The sequence below is a fragment of the Mustela nigripes genome, chromosome 1 (genome assembly GCF_022355385.1).
Source record: "Mustela nigripes isolate SB6536 chromosome 1, MUSNIG.SB6536, whole genome shotgun sequence".
In the NCBI taxonomy this organism is placed as follows: domain Eukaryota; kingdom Metazoa; phylum Chordata; class Mammalia; order Carnivora; family Mustelidae; genus Mustela; species Mustela nigripes.
Window position 1 is genome coordinate 80,345,963 of NC_081557.1, and position 19,518 is coordinate 80,365,480.

General features: G+C 48.6%; 1 protein-coding gene across 1 annotated transcript in view; it reads right to left on the reverse strand.

Annotated features, from left to right (window-relative positions):
• ST14 (ST14 transmembrane serine protease matriptase) overlaps positions 1 to 19,313 on the reverse strand; it is a 40,308-nt gene extending 20,995 nt beyond the window's left edge. The window contains exon 1 of the mRNA XM_059413771.1: positions 18,976 to 19,313. Within this exon, the coding sequence (XP_059269754.1) occupies positions 18,976 to 19,056 (81 nt within the window). The 5' untranslated portion in view covers positions 19,057 to 19,313. The remainder of the gene's footprint in view (positions 1 to 18,975) is intronic.
• Positions 19,314 to 19,518: the final 205 nt, after the last annotated feature.

Sequence of the window (19,518 nt, forward strand, 5' to 3'; positions counted from 1 at the left end):
GTATAGTGTAAACATAACTTTTATAAGCACTAGGAAACCAAAAAATTCACTTCACTTGCTTTATTATGACATTTGCTTTATTGCAGTGACCTGGAATTGAACCCACAATATCTCCCAAGGATGCCTGTATTATTTCTTAAATTATGTCTTCCCCTTCATTTTTTCTAGTCTTTCTCCAATTCCCGATAATTGATCCTCTACTTATACTTTCTCTGCTATTGGTTTTTTTCTAAGTAATCTCTACACCCAACACGGGGCTCAAACTCATAACCCCAAGATCAAGAGTCATATGTTCTACCAACTAAGCCAGCCAGGCACCCCCATCTCACTGTTTTTGAACTTTTCCAATGAGTTTTTCTTTTCTGCTGTTAACTTATTTCCAAGGGTTCTTTCTTGTTCTCTGAATTTTCTTCTTTCTTGTTCTCTGAATTTTGAATGCAAAATCTTCTCATCTTTATATTGCTATTGAGTACCTTTTCTCTGTTTCTTACTTTCTTTTTCATGTTGAAGACTTCCCTCAAATGCCTCAGGGTGTTTGGTTGTTCACCCATATTTAGGAATGAGGTCCTAAAGGCAGTTGGGAAGCTCTGTGTGTGTGGTTTGCCACCAGCGGCTTCACTGTAGGCTACAATTAAGTGGCTAACCAGAATTTTTTTTTCACTAGACACTCCCAACTGTTAAGCTCTATCTTTTCTATGGAATGGTTTAATTGTTCCTGAGAATAATTTTCTAATCTCCTGGATAGACCGATTTAAGCCCAGCCATTGGCATTCTGAAACACATGAGAGAATAAGCCCTTGATTATTTTTCACCCCTCACTACAGCCTTCCTCTGTACCTAGTGTCCTCAAATTGATGGAAATCAATTTCCCATCCCTTATGGGGGACTAGTGGGGTAGGGGTATGTTTGTTTGGGATCAAAGTGGGGATCTGGGAATTTCTAACAATGCCCATCCCTAGTTCTCCTCTATCTCATAGCCTGAGCCCAACTCCTGAACCTGGACAGGAGTTTATCAAAGAATACTGTAAGAATATTTCCAAGAGCTAAAGAGAGGCACATATCTTTAAACCCAAAGGGCTCATTGAATAGTAAGAAAGATACATGAAAAAGCATGCTTAACCACACATATCACAATGAAATTTCAGGACACCAAGGATAGAGGAAATCCTTTGCATCTCTCCCTGGTGTTTTTTCCCCCCCTCTCATATTTTACATTTCTTTGTCATTTGGATCTATTCTGGGATTTTTTAAACTTACTCTTGTGAACCTTCTATGGAATTTTAAAATAGCTTCACTGACATATAGTTGACATAAAATAAACTGTACATTTTTAAAGTGTGCAATTTTTGGCATATATATATACAGCCATGAAACCATCACCACAATCAAGATAATAAGCATATCTGTCATCTTCAAAAGTTTCCTCCTGGCCCTTCCCTCCCATTCCTCTCTGATTCCCTTTCCAGTCCCAAAGCAACCACTTAACCTGCTTCCTATCAGCGAAGATTAATTGGCTTTCTTCCAGAACTTTATAAAAATGGAATTATACAGCATGTACTCCTTATTGTCTGGCTTCTTTTACTCAGCACAATATTTTGAGATTCAGCCACGATATTAGGTTTATTATGTTAACAGTGCATTCCTTCGTATTCTTGAGCAGTATCCCACTATATGTACATACAACGATTTGTTTACTTCTTCATCTGTTGATGAACATTTGGGGTGTTTCTAATTTGAGGCTATTCCAAATAAAGCTGCTATAAACATTCCTGTACAAATCCTCGTACTGGCACATGCTTTCATTTCTTTTGGATAGATACCTATGAGAGGAAGGGAGCAAGTTTGCATGACAGGTGTATTTTTAACTTTGTAAGAAGCCACCCAACTGTTTCCCAAAGAGACTACATCATTTTACATTCCCATCAGCAGTGTACGAGGACTCCCATTGTCCACATCCTATCCAACATTTGGTATGGTCAATCTTTCTCATTTCAGCCATTCTAATAGATGTATAGTAGCATCTCACTGTGGTCTTATGTTGCTTTTCCCTGATGACTAACGATGTTGAGCATCTTTTCATGTGCTTAAATTGCCATCTGTTTGTCTTCTTTGGAGAAGTGTCTTTTCGAATTTCTTCCCTAGTTTTTTAAAATTGGTTTGCTTAGCTTCACATTACTCAGTTTTGAGAGTTCCTTCCATATATTCTGGATACGAGTCTTTTCACAGATACATAATTTGCAAAGATTCTCCTCCGAGTCTGCAGCTTGTATTTTCATTCTCTTAACAGGGTCTTTTGAAGAAGAGATTTTCATTTTGATGACATTCAATTTGTCAAGGTTTTCTTTTATGGATTGTGATTTTGGTGCTGTAACTAAGAAATCTTTGCCTAATCCAAAACAACAAAGATATTCTCTTATGTTTTATTCCAATATGTTTAGGCTCACATTTGGACCTATAATGCATTCTGAAATAAAAACTTTTTTTATTTTTTTTAAGATTTTATTTATTTATTTGACAGACTGAGATCACAAATAGGCAGAGAGGCAGGCAGAGAGAGAGGGGGAAGCAGGCCCAATGTGGGGCTCAATCCCAGGACCCTGAGATCACAACCCGAGCCAAAGGTAGAGGCTCAATGCACTGAGCCACCCAAGTGCTGGAAATAAAAAATTTTTTATTTGGTGCAAGGTATGGATGAAAGTTACTTTTCTTTCTTTGTTTCTTTCTTTCCTTTTTCATATGGATATCCAATTGTTCCACTATAATTTGTTGCACAGACCATCCTTTGTCTGCTGAGTTGCCTTTGCATCTTTATCAAAAATCAGTTGTCCAAGGGGCATCTGACTGGCTGTTGGTAGAGCATGCAACTTTTGATCTCAGGGTCGTGAGTTCAAGCTCCATGTTGGGGACAGAGCTTACTTAGAAATTTTTTTCTTAGGGGTGCCTAAGAAAAAAGGGTGGCTCAGCGGGTTAAGCCTCGGCTTTCGGCTCAGTTCATGATCTCAGGGTCCTGGGACTGAGCCCTACATAGAGCTTTCTGCTCAGCAGGGAGCCTACTTTCCCGCCCCCAACCCCGCCACCTGCCTCTCTGCTTACTTGTGCTCTCTCTGTCAAATAAGTAAATAAAATCAAAAATTTTTTTCTTAATTATTTTTTAATTTTTTTTAATCAGTTGTCCATATATTTGTGGGTCTGTATCCCAGCCTCCATCCTATTCCCTTGATCTCTTTATGTATGTTTAATTGGGTCTAATTCCAGATTCATTCTGTTCAACTGACCTCCTTATGTATGTTTATGCTAACACCATACTGTCTTCATTACTGTAGCTTTGTACATCAAAGAAGCTTTTGAAATACTAAGTGAGTTTGGCCAGCTTACAGGATACAAAATTAATACACAAAAATCAATTGTATTTCTATATATTAACAAGGGCCAATTAGAAATTTAAAAAATTTTTAAATACTATTTACAATAACATCGACAACATGAAATACTTAGGGGGAAAATCTAATAAGAGATATACAAGACCTATAACTAAAAAATACCAAATACTGCTGAGAAAAATTTTAGAAGACTGAATAAATCAAGTAATATCCCATGTTCATGGACTGGAAGACTCAATATATTTGGCTATTCTCCTCAAACTGGTCTAGAGATTCAATATAATCATGATCAAAATCTCAGCAGGCTTTTTGGAGAAATCGCTGTAGTGCTTATGAAATTCACATGGGAAATGCAAAAGACTCAGAATAAAAAGAACAAAACTTTTTGGACAAGTGTCACCTAATCTTAAGCCTTTTATAAAGGCAATGAATTTTTTTTTTAACTTCAAAAATCATATATTTCACTTCCAAGACTGAAGTTTTATACTTTGATGGTTACTTTTTAGAGCAGTCCTTTCTTATTTTATGACTACATGACCTTCTTGCTCTTTCTTAGGATACTAAATTGATTGATTGATTGATTGATTGATTGATTTACATTAGAATTTTGGCTTTGTCTTTGCCTTTCTCTTTCAGGGTATAAATTTTCATTAAATGTCCAATGGCCCCTGGTAGTCTAATCATGTTTACAAATGAAAAAGTAGTAAGGCTTTGGGGCGCCTGGGTGGCTCAGTGGGTTAAAGACTCTGCCTTCGGCTCAGGTCATGATCTCAGGGTCCTGGGATGGAGCCCTGCATCAGGCTAGCTGCTCAGCAGGGAGCCTACTCCCTGCCCCCCACCTGCCTCTCTGCCTACATGTGTCTACTCTGTCTGTCAAATAAATAAATAATATTTTTTTTAAAAAGTAGTGTGGCTTTGGCAAGACTCTCTGAATACAGTGTATGTTTACACGTGTCGATAAAATATAACAAAATAATAACTTACGAAGCTAATTTTCCATTTTCAGAGTGATTCACAATATTTTCTTACCAGATCCTCAAACAATCCTGGAATCTCTCATGACTGGCACCATCACCCCCACTCTATCGATACGGCAGGGAGAAATGAAGACAGCTACTTGGCGGCAGACCCAGATTTGATCCTGGTTTTCTACCTCCCAGTGTGACTAGCTTCAGGAACTCAGGATGCAGGTATTGAGGGAAATGGAAAGCAAGCTCCTTGGGAAGAGGAAAGCAGCTGACAGCATGGACAGTGGACCCCAGGGGCCACCCCCAGCGCTGCTGTAGAGCAAAGCTGTCAGCATTGGGACTGGCTCAATGGGAGGGCCTTAGTCACCCATACAGTGTGAATTCTGGGGCTCCACTCAGCCCAGACATGCTGTTTAATCAGTAACTAGACTGCTTCCTTTTATAACCCTACTCTCAGGTCCATTCTTAGGCGTATTAGAGATCATCTTGCCTAACTTAGTCACTTTATTTATAAGGAAACTGAGGCTGACAGAGAAGGAGTGTGACCTGTCCAAAGTCACAAAGGGAGTGAGGTCAGGAAAGCAGCAAAGCCGAGACAAGAGCCATGTCCTTCCCGCCGCACATGGGGTTTCAGACCTGCCCAAGGTCCCTCAGCCTCCAGAGGAGGGGTGGCAGGAAGCTCCCATCCACTAGATCTTAACTGCATACGTAACCAACTCTCTACATGTACCAATCTCTCTGCAGGGCCATAAAACCAACGGAAGACAAAGTATGCCAGTACCTGCTCCTGCCTCTCCTTTCTCTCATAAAAGTAAACACATCAACAGGTGCACACAGAATCTCAGTGCTGGGAAGCCAGGTGCTCACTTATCATGAACAGAGACAGAGGCCACATAACTTTGTGGCCAATTCCCACCGGCCAGCTCAAGTTAAATTATGGCCCGAGTCCCCAGAAACAGGATGGCTCAAGGCCAGCTCAGACAAGAGAGCAAGGAATCACTTGCCAAAGGACAGATGCACATGAAGGGCTCGGAGCACACACATGCTGACAACCTGGAGGGCTGAAGGGGAAGAACCGAGGGACAGGATGCAGGGACAAGATGAGACAACCACCATTTCCATCCAGCTTCCTGGAGGGGACCAGGAGGTACAGTATAGAAATCCAGAGACCGTCCGAAAGAAAATGACTTAGAGAAGGTATCTGATGACACAGGGAAAACTCTTGCCGTCACCTGACTCCCATCAAGTAAAAACTCATCGTAACTGAAATTGAATGTGAAGCCAACAAAACCCAGTGTCCAAGTCAACCAAAACTTCCTCCCACTTTGAAAGGCATCTTCTCCTGGGGTGCCTGTCACCGGCTCCAACTCTCCAGGACCCACCCTCCCATGGGCTCCAGGGACCAGCAAATCCAAAGCCAGAACCTTCCACTGGTAGCTCAGAAGGTGCTCTTCACTGGAGACAAGCAACTGGTAAGTGCGTGCATTTTAAACAGCAAAAATAACACTGACTATCTGAAAATCTACACAAGATTTCGATCAGAGCGGGTGGCAGGAGGCGGGGGGCGGGGGGGTGGCAGTTAACCTTCGTGCTAGATTTTTTTTTTTTTTTTTGGATGATTGTTCCTCATTCGGCTACGGTTGGGTGGGACCTGATGGGAAGGCATCAGGTAACTAAACTAAACATCAGGAAACTAAACACTGAAGAAGTCACGCGGAGTCGTGGGATGACATCACACAACAACTGGTCATCTGCTTCTGCTGTTGGAAGATCAGGATCAAGGGGCAGAGGTGATGTCACTGGCTGGAGACACAGATGTTTTGCTCCCACCATAGACAAGGACAAGGGTGGCTGGCTTCATGGGAGGGGTCCCGATCTCACGGTGTCATCATCACCAGCACAGTCATGCAAATGTCCCTCAGACTGTCCAAGCACGAAAGGACAGCCAGAGCCTCTGCAACTGCTTTTCAAGGCACGGAGGTATTCTGTAGCACTAGAAGAAGCTCTCCTTTGCAAGGAGCAAGACAAAGCCAGCGTAACTCCCCAGGGCCACCCCCTGATGCTGGTTCCAGTCCAAGCCTGGACAAAGTCCCTAGAAACACAGCACAGTGCAAAGTCACCTAGGACAACAGAGCAAGGAATGACCTCTGAACACTAGCACCGTAGTGGTCATCCCAGGCGATGCTGAGCACAGACATGCACAGAACTGACCCACTAGATGTGAGTGACCCTGGAGAAAGGCCTCTTTTTTCCAGTTGCTGTTTAGGAAGGAAGGTGGGTCCTTACGTAGCTGGGCTCTCTCCAAACTCAGCCGCTGTGGACAAAGAACACCCAGCCCATGCACAGGCTCCAAGGGCAGAGACTTCCCAGTGACCAGCACAGAGACTTCTGAGGGCAGACTTCCCAGTGACCAGCACAGAGAGGACACTTGATTTGTTCGTCATGGGATGACCAAGGGGACAAATGAGAAGGGAACATTGAAATCCTCCACCCACTCACCACACTGACCCCATCGATCCCACAGAAGGCAGGAGTCTCGAGAAACCCACAAGAGGCTCCCGTTCCCATGATCCTACCACTTAGCATTTTCCAGGCTTGTCAGGTCATGAAAGATCATAAAAGTATAAAATAAAGCAAACACAGTGCTTGCCCAGTATCCAGATTCCCAAGCCACTCTCCCTGGAGCTTCTGATTTCAGGAGGTCAGGGGCAGGGCCCCAGGATCTGGAAGTTTAACAACTCACCCAGGTGAGTCTTAGGAACCTGACAGTTGGAGAAGCGCCACCTGCCAGTTCCCAGAGGCTGCCTGCCGGACTCACCCACTTCCTGTTGCTGTGAGAGGAGCCAGCCAGGTTGGCTTTCGCCCGCCCCATTTTAAACAACCACCTGCACGCAAGGCACCTGCTCTACAGACTGGGCTCTGCTTCTCGCCCAGGGACCCTCCCACAATGGGTCCCACAAGAGGGGATCACCAAAGTCCCCAAGGCTGCCACCAGAGTTCCTCAGAGTAACGCATTCCCAGCCGAGGCCTGGTCAGCAGGTGGGGGACTCCCTAAACCTTTCCGCCTTTTTGGTGCCCAACCTTCTCACCCTTGCCCTTTGACCCCATCCCTGTCCTCAGCCGCCCCACCAGAAGCAGCTGCTGGGAAATGGGTGGGGCTTCGGGGCCCCAAGGAGGATCCAGAATCACCTGTGGATCTGTGACCCCGAGCTGTCTAGAGGAAAGAAAAGCCGACCCACAGCCAACAGTTTCTACTGAAGGAAGTAAATCCTTCAGTAAACTCTGCCCACCTGGTCACAGCAGGAAGGAAAGTCCCCTGGGGCCTGACTCTGCCACCGTGGGCTACACAGAGACTCAGTAGTTCCCACACAGCCGGCATCTGGCTCCCGCAGGTGTCACGCCATGTCCCTTTCCCAGACCCCACCCACACAGCCGAGGACCACATACTCCTGCAGCGAGACCTCACAAGGGAACAGAAAACAGACAGAGGGCAGGACCACCAGATCCAAATCCCTTCCTTCCTTTTTGAAGGCTTGGGTTGGTCATCACCTGGATGAGGGGTCATACCTGAGAACCCTGAGCTACTGGGGCCAATCTTTCTCACTGGGCCTCAGTTTTCCCCTCTAAAAAGTGGGTTAATAACCCCTTACAGTCTCTAAGTAGAGGTGTTGTAAAACATAATTAGCTGATTCCTGCTAATGACAGAGGCCTCCCTACAACTGCCCTCTGATGCTCATTTCTCCACCCACAGTCGGTCCACCTGCCTAAAGTGACCAAGGCGCATTCCTCCCCCTGGTCTGGTCAAACAGCCAGAGTTCAAGTTCAAACATTATAATGAATGTAATGGTTGTTTTGGTGCAAAACAACCAGGCAGCCTCAAAGGTAGCCCATGTCCCCTGCCCTCTTGTCACTCGCCCCTGACCAAAAATTACCAGTAAGGCCTCGTTCTCCCGTCTGGGCTCCCATCCTTCCCGTCCTCTCCTCCTTCTGAAGAAGGTAGGGACTGGCCTTGGGGGGAGAAGAAAGCCTTCCTAGGGACCTCTGCACCCGCTCACAGCCCAGAGGCGACTCACCTAGCAAGCCCATCAAGTCTGCCATCTACTTACATTCTAGGCCTCCATCTACACGTCAAGTTTCCAGTCATTTCCGAAACATTTCTTAAAACATTAAAATCCGTTGGGGCACCTGGGTGGCTCAGTGGGTTAAAGCCTCTGCCTTCGGCTCAGGTCATGATCCCAGGATCCTGGGATCGAGCTCCGCATCAGGCTCTCTGCTCAGTGGGAGCCTGCTTCCCCCTCTCTCTCTGCCTGCCTCTCCGCCTATTTGTGATCTCTGACAAATAAATAAATAAAATCTTAAAAAAAAAAAAAAATCCGTTCCAGGGGCGCCTTGGTGGCTCAGTCTGTGGAGTAGCTGCCTCTTGATTTCGGCTCAGGTCAGATCTTGGGGGTGGGGGGGCCTGGGAGCCCCATGTCTGGCTCTGTACTCAGCAGGGAGTCTGCTTGGAGATTCTCTTTCCCTCTCCCTCTGCCCGTTCCTCCCCCACTCAAGTAAAGAAGTCTTTTTAGAAATCCATTTTGAATGCAATTTTTTGCAGAACCTCAAAATAATAAAATAATAAATACCTTGGCTCAAGTGGCCTCAGGATCCAGAGGGTGTCCAGAATATTTCTTGAATCACTGCCCTCAAGGACAGTGACAGGCTTCCAAACCACAGAGGTAGACGGCACCTAACCCAAGGCCTTCCTGGATGGCCACAGGAAAGGGGCTAAAGCCCACGGAAGCCCTGGGGAATGCCCTGACGGTTGCCAGGGCACCCACCCCCATCGTCCTCATGCCTCACAGCTCCCAGAGAGGGGGAGAGGCCACCACAAACATAGTCGTGATTTCTGTGCATCTTTGTGCCACGCTAGGCATCTTAAGTACAGATAATCCCTAATTCCTACAAATAGGTTTCATTTCCAGATGAGGAAATGTGTAAAGGAGGGTTACATCAAAAACCCAGATAGCTAAAAAGTGGCAGGGCGGAATTCCAGATTCCAAGGGATGGACAGCCTGCTGCTTCTCAGCGGGGTCAGCTGTCACCTCGTCTCCCGCAGCGTGCAGACAAGCACACCAAAGTGTAGAGAGGAACAGTCTTAAAGAACTCTCTGCAAAACTCTTCCTACAACAAAACCGGTTTTGGGGGCCCAAGTAGTGAGACAGCTTGCCCAACACTGTCTATGCATTTCCACCCCTTCAACACTGGTCTGGGGTGCTGACTTTCCCCACCTCTGACCTTGGCCCCAGCCAGGAGGCCCCCACACCTGTAAGGAGCTGGGAAGCTGTTCCCATCCTGCCCACTCAGAATGGCTCTGCTCTCCTCATCACCTACCAAATCCACCTGCCCTTGAAAACATGACCCAAGGCTCCGCGCCTGCAGGAAACCTGCACGGACCACCTTCACCCACGTACTTTCTCTTGGAACCCCACCTCCCTTATGACCTGTACCATCCACTTGGCATCAGCGATACCCCAGTGCCATGCTAAGACCAGGCAGTCCTAGGGGGTCAGGTTACCCCTGTTTCTTTTTCATACTGCTTCTCTCCTCAACCCCCTTTAGGACCTTGCCCAGAGGGAGCACTTGATTGGTTAGTTGGTTGATTGATTGAGGGACCTCATTTTCCATAGCCACACTTGGGGAGCTTACGGGGGCAAGGTGAGACTCTCTGGGGAACCAGGGCTCAGGAGAGTTTCCAGTCTCATATCCCCAAGGTACCTTCATCTACCTGGAAGGGGAGAGAATGGTCAGTCCACCCCCCAGGGTTCTGTTGACAGCCTCCTAAGCTCTCTAGTGTCAGCCCTGGCCTGGCCACCTGCTTTGGGCAGGCCCACCTAAGTGTGGACTCTCCCAGCCTCTTCCTCTCCTAGCTTTCAATTACGTGTTCCCCACAGGACACAACCTCTTTTGTAATTCAACCTTAGAATTCCATCTCTGCTTCCAGATCAGGTGGGAAAGAATGCCACCAGCAGCCCCTGCCCTACCCCGGGCTCCTCCTCCTCCTGTCTGCCTGGTCCTCGTCCTTAATCTCCTGCGATCCCTCTCCTCTCCTGCACCCAGTCCCCAGATTCAGGGAGCACATGCATCTGCCCAGAGCAGCCCAAACAGAGATTACACCTGAAAAGAAACAAGAGAGTCATGAGGGGAGGGCAGCGCCATGCAACTCTTTTCATTCTTTCGTCAACTTCTCACTGAACCCGCCTTCCTTCCCTTCCGATTTCACAAGCTGATGTTTTTTGTTACTTGTTTTTTTTTTTTTTTTTTTTTTACTTCATTTTTTTATTGGGAGAACTAGGTTTAGGTGCAGTTATATGAAATAGTTCAAGGAGCGATCCCTTGTACACTCTGCCCAGTTTCCTCCAACGGTAACGTTTTGTAAAATTGTATCATAATACCACAAGCCGAAATAACCCACTGAGGCAGCCTTCTCATTCTACTCAGACTCACTGGCGTGTGTGTTCAGTTCCTTGTAACTTATGGCCGGGGGAGGGTGGTCCTCCAGCCGCCACCCTTCCGTAGCCACGCCCCCCGTCTCCCTGCCCCCTCCCTGCTCAACTAGCCTCTTATTCTAATGTAGTCCTTGCAAAAAAATGTCATAGAAATGAATCATCCAGGATAAAATCTTTTGAGATTGCTGGCTTCTTCTGCTCAGCAAAATTCCTGGAGAATCCTTTGAGTCATCGCAGACACCGGGAGCGTGTTCTTTTTATTGCTGAGTAGTATTTCACGCAGGCACCACGGTCTGTGCAACAGCTTTTCCGCTAACCCTTTTTAACAGCTGCCTCGGACACCCATGGATCTCCAGAAGATAGGGAAAGCCCCAGCCACCCGCTTCCTGGAACTGACTAGATTCCCAAAGCCACGTCAGGCACGTTTAGAGAGCAATAAACAGAAGGGTCAGTGTGAGTGAGAGGCTTGGAGAAGCAAGTAAGCAGGGCCCTGAGGGAAAGGCATCTGGAGGCCCAAGTCCACAGTCGGGGGCCAGAATCCCGGTGGTGCAAGCAGAAGGGCAGGAAAGTGAAAACCTAGAAATGTGTCCTTGGAATCACATTCCTAGAGCTGAGACAGGCTGTAGACACCACGTCATCTCCTGTGCTCCAAGGGCCATACCTTCCAGAGTTGGGGGAGGGGATAGTATTTTCCTTTCCTGCCAATCTTAGGAAGCTCTCTGGTCACACCAGCATGATCAGCGTCACAATAACCCCGCACATTAGCACTGCCATAGTGCCAGCCCTTGACTCCAGACGCAGTCCTACTCCGAGTCTGCTCCTGATCTGGCTAAACACGTTCCCCTCAATGATTCAAACGATGTGTTTTCTGGCCATCTGCAACCTCCCAGGTAGCAATATTCCCGTGAAGACACAGTGTCCAGATTTCAACAGCATAATGCAAACAGGGACGGGCATGGTCTGCACAGCAGTCATTTGTCAATTACCTCCCTTATCCCGATGGCTCGATTTCCATTAATTGTCCAATAATACATTCAATTAACACAAATACTAAAAATAAATAATAATAAAAGATAATATAGCCACTTGATGAAAGCTTATGCACAAATCAAAAATGGATTTTCAAAGGGTAGGTAATACCATGAAAAAAAACTCTAAGATACAATGTTTTGTGCTTTTTAAGATTTTTTTTAAAATTTATTTATTTCTTTAACAGAGAGAGCACAAGTACGGGAGCAGCAGGCAGAGGGGGAGGTAGAAGGAGGCTCTCTGCTGAGCAGAGAGCCGGATGTGGGACTCGAACCCAGGACCTGGGATCATGACCTGAGTCAAAAGCAGACACTTAACCAACTGAGCCATCCAGGCATCCTCTAAGATACAGGGTTAAAATGCCGGGGGAGGGGGGAGTCAAAAAACATATAGGTACTTCCCATTCCTCTAAAGTCAACTCTGGTGTCTCCTCTGAGAGGCTCCCAAGGAGGGCCCTTCCTCCTCTGTTTTAGTCAGATGACTTCTCAAGGGTTCGCTAGAACCCCAAACACCCCTCAGTCCCAGTCTCTCACCATCTCAAGGTCAACCACCTGCTCTTTAAGGATGGTAGAAATGGGCTGTCTTGTTCCACAGTCCCAGCATGGGTCAACACAAGTAATAAATGACCCAGGGGTATCTGAGTGGCTCAGTCGGTTAAGCATCTACCTTTCCACTCAGGTCATGATCTCAGGGTCCTGACCCAGCATCAGGCCCCCTGCTTGTCCCTCTCCCTCTGCCCCTCCCCCTGCTCATGCTGGGGCTTTCCCTCTCTCTCTCACTCGCTCTCAAATAAATAAATAAACAAGTAAAATCTTAAAAAAAAAAAAAAAAGAAAAAGACTGTGGGAACAATATAAGCCAAACTATTTATAGGGGTTATAAAACCAAGGAGAAAGAATTTCAGAGGTCTTTGCTTTCTAGTTTGCATATTTCTACGTCGATTGATACAAACAAACAAAAAAACAAAAAAAACCTTCCTAACTTTTGTATTCAGAAAAAGAAGCACCTTTTTTCTTTTTGAGAAATGCATAGGCAATACCAAATTATTAAAATGTCTTTCTAGGGCTCTTTCTCCCACTTCTCAATTCTTTTAATTTATCTGAGTTATCCAACTTGTCTCTAAATATGTATATCTTAGTCTTCTTAATAATAATTTTAAAGGGTGTAACCAAATACAAATGTGGGGAAGGAGGAATTTCCTTTACATTTTAGGGAGCCACGGAACATGTCTGGCTTTTAGTGAGCTTGCCGTTGACTCAATATATTGGCTCTCCCATGGCGCCCTGCTTGTTTCTCCCCCATCTCCTCACATCCCAGTCGTGGGAGGGAGGTGGTTTCTGTTTCCAGTGTTAAGGTGGCGCATGGCATTTACTCTGAACGAAGATGGACACAATTCCCGACACCCCACCATACAGGCTGTCCAGGTCCTTCTGACTCAGAATTAAGTCATCTGAGGTATTGGCCTTTCCCTCCCAGGAGGCTGTCATCTACAAAGCTGATAAGCAAATGCTCCAAGACTTCACCAGAATTGTTAGTAAACAATGGGGCGCCTGGGTGGCTCAGTAGGTTAGGTGACTGCCTTCAGCTTGGGTCACGATCCTGGGGTCCTGGGATCAAGCCCCGACATCGGGTTCCCTGCTCAGCAACGGGCCTGCTTCTCCCTTTCCCTCTGCTGTTCCCTCTGCTTGTGCTCTCTCTCTCGGTCAAATAAATTTAAAAATGATAAAAGAATTGCTAGGAACAAGAAATGGCCCAGAACCCAGGAACAAGGCAAGAGCAGCCCCCAGGTATGGCACAGAGTGACGCTATCCATGAAAGGACCCTCTTGGGCAAAGACCAAATCTACCAGACCTCACTGTCTTCCAGCCCCCCACCCGCCACCATGCTAAGCTGATAGAAGGCTTGTACAGCAGTTCCCCAGGACACAAACTGTCTCCACAGCAAGGAACTGGGTAAAACATACACATATGGTAAGGCAGGTAAGAGTAAATCGTAAACAACCTGATGTGTTGGCTTGGGTAGGTGAATTTTTGCGTTCTTCCTTTTAAAACTGCCTTTATAATTGTAATCATGTGTATAATAAATAAGGCTACACTTTGTTCAAAGCCTTGTTGAAATCACATCTCCTGCCAGTCTCCTGGTCCACCAGATGAGTAACCTCATCAAAAGCGGAAACCAGACGAGTCTGGTGTGAGAGGTTTTTGTGGACTTGTGTTGGCGCCTGGTGCTTACCACTCTCTGTTTAATGACGTGTTCCAAAATTTTGCTGGGGATATGCATCAATCGCCATCACCTTTGGAATACAACTGTATAATGGCTTTGCGGTTAAGATCTAAGCTTTGAAGTCACACAGATCTAGGTCTGAACCCTGGTATACCTCTAATTGCCTTTGGGCCATTATGCAAACCTTGTGAGCCTCAGTAGTCTCATCTGTAAACTGGGCTTTTTTTCCTTTAGAGTTGTTGTTGAGGAGAGAGAGAGATAATGAACGTTGAGTGATGGGTAGAAATGGTTGTAATCCTATTCCGCTCTACCTTTTCACTAACATCACCAAGTCAGAGAAACAAAGGATCTGAGATTTTGACCAGTTCACCAACCGTCCCAAGGATTCTAAGGATTCTGTTGCTAAGCCTGGACAAACTACGCAAATTCAGAAAATATGAGATTCCAAACCAGAAATTTTAGTAGACCTGCTTCTGGAAAAGTTCTTAACAAAGAAAAAGGGCCAATTATTGTCTGAGAACAAACCCCAAGCACCTTCTCACCACGGCCAGCCTGGGTGAGGGTTCTGAGGGAAGCCCAGAAGTTCCCGTTCCCATCTACGAACTGGCCATGATAATTATGGTAAGCACCCAGCATCTCAGAAACGTCCTGAGAAGAGAAATCCAGTTTCTACCCAAATCAAGCTCATTCTTAGCCTCAGTAATCCATCCAGTCCTGAGCCCATGGTCTGACACTCCAGCAGGCCAAGGAGAACACAGCAGAGCTAGACTGCCTGGCTTCAGATTCCAATCCCACTACTGTTTCACTTTGTGACCTCAGGCAAGTTACTTAGCCTCTCTGTGCTCCACTTTCCTCACCAATGAAGGGGTGATAATAATACTAAGAGGTATAATACATGGTCTATGCTCACCAAATGCTAGCAATGATCTGAACACTCCAGCAGTATATGTACAATGTCAGAAGCAACATCTTCAGGCCTTGGGCTGAGGGGCTGGGTCACACTCTCTTCTTCTAAGAACAGACTTTCTCTCTTAGGAGAGACATGAGCCAACAGTCTGGGTAGGACCAGAGGCCAGAGAAGGAACTGACACCAGGGAACTCCAGCACCACAGTGGCCACCAGCCATGGCCACCGGCCATGGCCACAGCCACAGTGCAGGCAGCCATCCCCCCTGGGGCCACAGCATGAGAGGTCCAAGTGGGGAGGGGGGCTGTGATGATGGGGCACTACCACCAACAAGCCAGCTCTGGAAGACCCCCACCACCCCCACTGTGAACTGTCCCATGGATTTAGATGCCCTGGGCTTCTGACTTGGGCAGCTACCGAGCTAGGGTTGTCTTCTCTGCCTCAGTTTTCCCATCTCCTAAATGAGGCCATGAAGGTCCAGGTCTTCCCAGGACTGGAGGCCCCCCCGGAGAAGGCAGCCTCCCTGTTCATTCACAGCACCCAGGAGACGAGTCCCCACCTAAAGAACCATCCTGGTTTCCCACTGCCCACCCTCTCTACTCTCCCCTCACCCCCTGCATACCTCTTCTCAGCACAAGGGCCTCTGAGAGAGCCCGGCAAGAAGGAAGTTGTTTTAAAGTCTGGGCGGGGTGGGGAGGGGGCAGCGGGAGGAAGAAGGGAAGAAGGAGTCAGTTGCCTTGGTCTTGGGCTCACATTTCCTTCCTGTAGAAGGATCTTTCCCATAGAAGCTACATAAAGGGTGCTCTCGTTTCCCACAGCTCCTCAGAGAGAGTCCCTGTGTTCAGCAGGGCAGGCCGGCCCTTCTGGGAGGCCAGTGCCCCAGTGCCAGCCGGGGTTCCAGGCCTCTGCACAGGCCTCCTACCGATACAACGCACCTTCCTGTTGGTCTCCAGGCCTTTTCCAACTCAGAAATCCAACCCGTGTGATGTGTGTACCACGCTGCAACTTACAAAGGGCTGTGATGTAAAGTATCCCTATTAATTCTTGCAGCAAATCTATAACACACATGTCATCCCCATTTTATAGTCATAGAAACTGAGGCTTCGACATTAGGTAACATCTCCGAGATCTCCTGCCAGGAAAGTGGAGGCAGCAGGTCTTGGTTCCATCATGTCGGACACTCCCGCCACCACATCACAGATGGCGCCATGCCCCAGTTCCCCTACCCTGAGCCTTTGAACCTGGGTTAGATGCCTCCTAAGTATCTCCTGCACTCTGCCCAGGCTTCTCCGGACTCTAGTGCTTACCATACATACAGAACTTAATTTCCTGTATTCCACACTATACTGATGTCCCCTGCAAGCAGGGGCTCTCTGACCGGGGTCTTTCTCGTGTTATTGTCCAGAACCTGGCACGTGCTCAGTCAGTGGGTATCTAATAAATATTTGTTACATGGATGAGTGAATGTGTGACCAGTTCACAAAGAGACGACTCTCTGAATAGCCAGAGCTGTAGAGCCTAGCCCCCACACCTGATTTCCCAGTTCGGGTCTCCATGTGCCTAGTGGATACTGAGTCCCACCCAGGCCACTCCTGATCTGAGAAGGCACCAATGGACGTCTAAGCACTTTTATAGCTCTAGCAAAGATTCAACACTGGGCACTCAGTGAGGCAGGCTTCCCAGTTCTGGTCATAATAATTGGCATCTTTACACTAGCTATCATGGAGGGAGGGTTCACACAATCCCCAGACACAATGCATACGTCAGTAGGGCCTTGGGGACAGTAGGGAACACTGTGGTGGCCACTTCCTGCTTGATGGGAACAGCTTGGGGTGGGGCGAGGCTCACCGTCATCAGCCTAGGGAAGGATGCAGCCAAATATGAGAACCTCCAGAGACTTTCTCCATCCATGCAGGAATGGAAGTAGCCAGAAATTGGCAGTCAAAAGCAATAGTCCCCCTGAGGGGCTCAGCACGACCCCTCCAGGCTCTGCTGACACACAGAGCAAAACCAGGGACAGCAGCTGCACCTCCTGGTCAGGGAGGTCAAGGCCAAGTCTACAGACCCTGACCGCAAACACTGTAAGGTGATCCCAGGAATGAGATTTTAGTCGGCTACTTTCTTCAGGATACGCTGCATCATATCTAATTTTTACACCCGTCTCTCAGCACGACTTTCAGGATTGTGATTTCCTTAAGGGAAGCAATTGTATCTTATTTGTTTTTGAGAACCCTCCCTCCAACAGTTCCTGGCCTGGGATTAGGTAGAGTTGGTTCAATGGAGCCTGGCAGGAGAAATGACAGAGTGATCTCTGTGAAGGAAAATTGCAGAACCAGAAATGGAGGGGAAAACCCAATGGAAGAGAGAACGCGTGAGCTCACAGAAGATGAAAAAACCAGCAGGGGCCTAGGGGGAAAATAAGCAAGGGCTTGCAGGTGATGAGAGAAAGCTGGCTGTTGTGGCTCCAGGGGGAGCATGGAGATGAGCCCCAGGCCTGGCCCCTGGTCTGGAGGGCATGTGGGTAGCACAGACAAGACTATGGAATCCCAGAAGGGGAAGTGGCGGGCGGGAGGGGGGGGGCGGGATTCTGAAAAAAAAAAAAAAATCCTGAAATAGCAAATACCAAACAGTACGCCCTCTGCTGAGGAGGCAGGAGGCTCGAACCCCAGGAGGGGATTATCAGGGATTCATAAACATGGCAGTTACAGAAGTGAAAATAAAAGGCATACATGGGGTCGAACTGGCCTCAGGCAGGGAGGCTCAGCAGGAACCCAGTCCCAAGCCTCTGGGCTGGCTGCCCTGTCCGTGCTTCCTTCCACACAGGAAGTGAAATGTGGAGAAAACAAGAGTAACCCAGGCTTGATGGTTATTTGGGGTCCAGCTAATCACAGCAGCCCCAGGATCTGGCCTTCTGCAAACTCCCCCAGTCACCAGCCACTTGGAGAAAAAGAATTGATTTCAGAGAGCTACAAACTGTGGCCTGACGTAGAGCAACGGCCACAATGTGCGCCAGCAGATGTTTCTGGACCAGGACAGGAGAGAAAGTGAGAGCTGGTGGTGCAGAGCCCCCCATCATTTGCAGAGGGGAAAGCTCCCTGCAAAGGGAGCCCTGCCTCTGAGCGCCCGTTAAGTGTCTGCTGTGAGCCAGAGTTCGCTGGCATTTTGGGAAACCAGGGTCCCAGTTAGACGGAGGTAGAGTCCTAGTTGCTAGTCCCGCCTGGGTGCCGCCACCTGTGTGTCCTTCAATAAAGGAACAACCTATGCCCAAGTCTTCGCACTAAGGTTTAACATCCTTGAGATCTTTCAAGAGGTCTTTCATTGTTTTGTCTAACAGGAGCTGCGAACTTTGGGATCTTCCAAAAGGCTCAAGATACATGGTCTCACATCCCTTCCCAGAGAATCACCTTCCCAAAGGGCTCCATTCCCTCTTCGAAGCCCAGGGAAGCCCAACCCTGAAATCGTTAGAACTTTAGCACCACCTTAGCTCTGGTCTCCCAGTCGCCCTCGACAGAGGTCGCAAAATGCCTTTTGACCGGGAAGGAAAAAAGCAAACTCCCGCGGAGGCTCTGGCTCCAAAGCCCCCAAAACCTCCCTTCCTCACCCCAAATCACCGTGCCTCCACCCCTGGTTCTTTCCAGATGTGCGGTAAGAGCACGGAGTTAATGGAGGAACTGAGACGGAGCCCTTTTGTCAAGTCAGGGAAAGGACGGGGGAGAGATTCGGCGTCTCCAAGGACCTGTGGGCTGCGCCTCCACCGTGGCCGGCTGGCGCGGGGCAGGGCTGGTACCAAAGGTCCGCCAGGCACCCGCGGAACAGGAAATTCCACCTGCCGGGCCGGCCAGCGCCGGGGCCACAAATGGGCAATGGAGCGGTTCCCTTTGCCAAGACAAAGCGCCGCGCTACAGCGCCCGGGGCCCTATGCGCCCGCGCGCAGCGCCCAGCTCCGGGCCACTTGGGGTGGCTTCCCGGGCCCCTCTCCCACCTCAGGCCTCGAGCTGTACTTGAGTCCCGCGCGGAGGTCCTTGGAGCCCCCTCCGCCCTTGCGGGCGCGATTGCTCTTCATGGTCCCGGTGGCCGGTCGCGAGTCTCAGAGGCGTGGTCCCCGCGGGCGGCTGGCTCCCATCGTCGTCGGGGCGCGGGGGACACGAAGGGCGCGGGGCGCCCGAGGGCGCACGGGGCTCACCGGGGCGAGGGTCGCGCGGGCTTGCGCGGGGGTCGCAGAGCGCGCGGGGGAGCAGGGGGCGCCGGGGGCGCGGAGCGTGCGGAGTTCCGGTCGCAGTCCGGCGTGCGGGCCGCCGGCGGTCGCTCTCGCCCTCACTCTTCCTGTCCCGGGCAGGTAGTTTCAGGGTGTGGCTTCCCCGGGCCCGCCCCGCCGCCCGGCCGCCCGGCCGCCTCTCCGGCTCACCCCTCCCAGGCCTGCCGCCCCCTCGCCCGCTCCCGCCCAGCGCAGAGCCCCGCGCCGCCTCCTCCCCTCGGGGAGAAGGGAAAGAGCAGGCCATGGCCCGGAAGGTGAGTAAAACTCAGC